The sequence below is a fragment of the Antrostomus carolinensis genome, unplaced genomic scaffold (genome assembly GCF_000700745.2).
Source record: "Antrostomus carolinensis isolate BGI_N321 unplaced genomic scaffold, ASM70074v2 scaffold21664, whole genome shotgun sequence".
NCBI classification, from domain to species: Eukaryota; Metazoa; Chordata; class Aves; order Caprimulgiformes; family Caprimulgidae; genus Antrostomus; species Antrostomus carolinensis.
Window position 1 is genome coordinate 340 of NW_010313184.1, and position 4,136 is coordinate 4,475.

The window sequence follows — 4,136 nt, forward strand, 5'->3', positions numbered from 1 at the left end:
GAGATGGAGATGGAGGGGGGGAACCCAGGGCTGGTGAGACCCCCCTGGTGGTGATGGGAACGGCTTTGTGTGTCGTGAAAGAGGCTTCAGATGCTTCAGTTGTGAAGTTGCTCCTGGAGATCCCGTCCTGCTCACAGCCCAGAACATCAACTGTGTCCTCAACTGACCCAAGTGTGAGCAGCAGGTCAAGGGAGGGGATTCTGCCCCTCTGCTCTGCTCTCCTGAGACCCCACCTGCAGTGCTGCCTCCAGTGCTGGGGCCACCAACAGCACAAGGACATGGAGCTACTGGAGCCAGTGCAGAGGAGGCCACGGGGATGATGCGAGGGCTGGAGCAGCTCTGCTGTGAGGACAGGCTGAGAGAGTTGGGGCTGTTCAGCCTGGAGAAGAGAAGGTTCCAGGGAGACCTTCTAGCAGCCTCCCAGTACCTGAAGGGGCTCCAGGAAGGCTGGGGAGGGACTTTGGCCAAGGGCAGGGAGTGAGAGAACAAGGGGTGATGGCTTGAAAGTGGAAGAGGGGAGATGGAGCTGAGATGTGAGGAAGAAATTCTTTGGTGTGAGGGTGGTGAGACAGTGTCCCAGGTTGGTCAGAGAAGCTGTGGCTGCTCCTCCCTGGAAGTGTTCAAGGCCAGGCTGGATGAGGCTTTGAGCAACCTGGTCTAGTGGAAGGTGTCCCTGCTGATGGCAGGGGGGGTTGGAACTTGATGAGCTTTAAGGTCCCTCCCAACCCAAACCAGTCTGGGATTCTATTTTGAGTGTGGTTTCCTCAAGAATTTGGGTTTTTGGGGTCATGCTCTTTGTGTGCACACACTCCCACAGGTCTCCCTCCTTCCCCCACCATCACACATGGCAAAGGGTGCAGGTCACCATCATCCACTTCTGCATCCACCACCAGACAGGTGTGGAAAAAACCCTCCACACACATGGACACAACCCCATACAAGCCATCAGAGAATCCACCACTGCCAGTGTGGGAGCTGCCGGGGCCGTACCTGGCTGGCGTAGAAGTGCCCAATGATCTTCACGATGACCTGCTCATTCTCATCAGGGGTCTGGTCCCGCGGCACCACCACCTCTGCTGCCGTCAGGTTCTGCAGCTCATTGACCTGCGGGGAAGGGACGGAGACCACCTGGTCACACCACGCAGGAAGGAGGAGCCCCTCTGGGAAATCCCACCCAGGCCACTGGGAAATCCATCCCTGGGATGTCCTCAAGCACTGGCATGAAGCAACCACCCTCCCAGGGATGTCGTCCCCTTCTCTAGGTTGCTCCCATCTTCATCCAAGCTTTGCTTCTGCTTACGGTTTTGCCGCCTTTGCCGATGACCCTGCCCGCGGCCGAGGCAGGAACCCGGATGTGAGTCTCCAGCTTCACTTCTTCCTTCGGTCCAAAGAAGTTCTCCTCCTTCAGCTTCCCATAAATCCTGCCTTGTGCCTGCAGAGGGGAGGGAGCATGGAGTCAGGCATCGCCCAAGATGTCCTAACCCAGCACGTCCCCACCAGCTCAGTGGGTCACCATCCCCAGGATGGGACAGCATCCCATGAAATCCCAGTTCCTTGGGGTTTCCAACCAGTTCAGCCCTTAGAAGAGCTGATGCTGGATTTACCCAACGCCAGACTAGGATCCAAATTGGGGTCACCTTGAACTGAGCTTCTGGAGGGCCCGTGATGACGACCATGCGCACTTTGGAGTCTGGTGTCTCCGGAGGAGCAATCTAGAGTGGGGAGAGAGATGGTGGCTGTGGTGAGGAGCACCATGGGCAGGGTGGTGGCCACGTCTTCCCACCCCTGCATTGCAGGATTGGGCCCCCAGCACCACCACTTTGATTTCTCAGGTGTTTTTCCCAGCCAGAAAGGGGCCCCAGGTCGGGGAGGTGCTGGCAGAGGAGGGGTCCCCACTGGGGTAACCCTACCTTGATAGAGGCACTTGCGAACCGGGAGAGCTGCTTGATGTGCTGGCCCTTCTTGCCGATGATGGCACCGACCGCCTGCGCGGGGATGAAGACGTGCACCGTCTCCTGCTCCGGAGGCTGCGGGTACAGAGTCAATGGTCAGGGCTCATTGCCACCATGGAGATCAAAGCCCCAAGTCCCCTCCCAAGTGATGCTGACATCTCCCCTGGGGGGTCTGAGCATCTTCTCCACATGTTCACAATGGTTTAGAAGACGAGATCCTGCACTCATGCTGGACCTGACCTGCCTGCTGACCGCAGGGGATGCTGAAGGCATAGCCCTGACCATCACAAGGGTCTTCTCCACACAGAGGAGATCTCTGAGCTGGAAGCAGGAGCAGTTTGAGCTGCCTGGTGTTCACCTACCATGAAGGAGCTGTACGGTGCAGCCCCGGAGACGCTGCTCGGTGGAGGAGGTACTGCGTTGGAGGAGGCAGGGAAGAGGCCAACTGCAGCCAGGTTAAGGCCAGGGATGAGGTGAGACTGCAACTGAGGGTGAGAGGACAGAAGAACATTCATTGTTTTTATCAGGGCAACCTCCTAGACAGATCCCATCAGCCAAGACGCAGGGCAGGACCGAACTCCACTCACACTCATGGCAGCCACATCATTCTCATAGGCTTCCCTCACTTTCTTCATGATCTCCTGCTCTGCTTTGCAGCAGTTCTCAATGGAGCCCTTCACCGTGATGGTCCTTTCAGGATTGTACAGAGTCAGGTCCTGCAAGCTGATGGGAAAGCCAATGTCAACGCCAAGACCCTGCCCTTCCCGAGCAGCACTATGCCAGGTCCTCTGGTCCTTCTCATGGGTGCTATTGGGGTGCTGGGGACATGGGGTGCCACCGTCACCATGTACTGGGACTGCTTGGTCAAGTCAGAGTAGGGACCAGCATCATGGTTTGCACTGGGAGCAAAGCACCCACACCACAGCCTGGTTTCCCAGCTGATCGGCAAGGCATCTCCACCCGCTCTCATCACATCACCCATCTCCTCATCCTCCCCATCCACCCCGGCCTGAGGAAGATCTGCCCTGGTTTCCCCAAAGAGAACAAGGAGCCTTACGACGAGATGGTGATTTTTGTCTCCGTGTCCTGCTCCACTTTCTTCAAGTTTCGTCCTTCTTTGCCAATCAGGCGCCCCACAAAGTTGTTATGGGCCAAGATTTTCAGAGGCACTTCATCAGCTCTTGAGAGAGGAATAGGTAAAAAAAACCAACATGAAGGATTACCACAGCCAGAAGAGGAGGGATTTGGTACAGAGGGATGGAGAAAGCTCAAGTCCCCTTGCTCAGAGTCCTCCAGTCCTCCAAGCCAAAGCTCCTGCACCCATGGGAGCACCACCCAACTCTGGGATGGTACCAGAGCCCAGTGAAGAGCTGCAGATGGGTTACACACACACAGTAAATCGGGGGAAAACCTTACGTCTTGGTGTCCTTCGCCTCCTTCTGCATGATCTCCAAGATCATCTTGCAGGCGGCGGAGCAGCCCTCTGGGGTGGAGTGGATGCTGATGGCTTTTTCTGCAGCTCCTGCGTTTTCTTTCCGGTGCACGTCAATCCTGCAAGCACAGGATGGACGCTGGGGCCGGGGAGCAACTCTGTGACATCCCGGCTGCTTCACTCCCTCCATGTCCCCATGGACCTCCTGGAGCTCACACTCAAGTGTAAGGTTATATGCACCCCGGGAAGGAGATAGGAGTTAATTCTGGGCTCGATACTCAACATGGATGTGGTGGTCAGAAGCTCAAATCACAGAAATCCAAATAAGGCATCATCATCTATTTATTTTAAGCAACAGGAGTGATTAAGTGGTGGAACAAGCACGTGCCTGGGGGACGGGATGGGCTGTCCATCACTTCATGTCTTAGTTAAAGTCTTCCTTGGGGGACAAGAGGAGCCAACACAAGCTCGGGGGTCAAAGGAAAGAGCGGGCAGGCAAAGCTCAACAGGCTTGTGCTAAATGAGACCAGTTGAAGCAGCGACCTCCCCACATGCCTGCCCAGGTCCTGTCCCAGCAAAGGGAGACACGGGGGGAAGTGCAGCCCAGAAAGCCTGGCTGGGGCAGGGCACGGGAAGGTGGCTCTTGGACTTGCTGCCCCACATGGTAGAAGAGTTGGAGTGGCCTCAAATGGCCTGTTCTCCAAAAAAAAATCCAACTTCATCTACCACTGCAGACCACTCGGCTCAACACG

General features: G+C 56.3%; 1 protein-coding gene across 1 annotated transcript in view; it reads right to left on the reverse strand.

Moving 5' to 3' along the window:
• LOC104524413 (insulin-like growth factor 2 mRNA-binding protein 1) overlaps positions 1 to 4,136 on the reverse strand; it is a gene marked incomplete at its 5' end in the record, with an annotated part of 7,786 nt that overhangs the window by 147 nt on the left and 3,503 nt on the right. The window contains 8 exons of the mRNA XM_010167282.1: positions 991 to 1,104; positions 1,301 to 1,432; positions 1,638 to 1,712; positions 1,911 to 2,027; positions 2,315 to 2,437; positions 2,540 to 2,675; positions 3,010 to 3,132; positions 3,369 to 3,503. Coding sequence (XP_010165584.1) covers positions 991 to 1,104; positions 1,301 to 1,432; positions 1,638 to 1,712; positions 1,911 to 2,027; positions 2,315 to 2,437; positions 2,540 to 2,675; positions 3,010 to 3,132; positions 3,369 to 3,503 — 955 coding nt within the window. The remainder of the gene's footprint in view (positions 1 to 990; positions 1,105 to 1,300; positions 1,433 to 1,637; positions 1,713 to 1,910; positions 2,028 to 2,314; positions 2,438 to 2,539; positions 2,676 to 3,009; positions 3,133 to 3,368; positions 3,504 to 4,136) is intronic.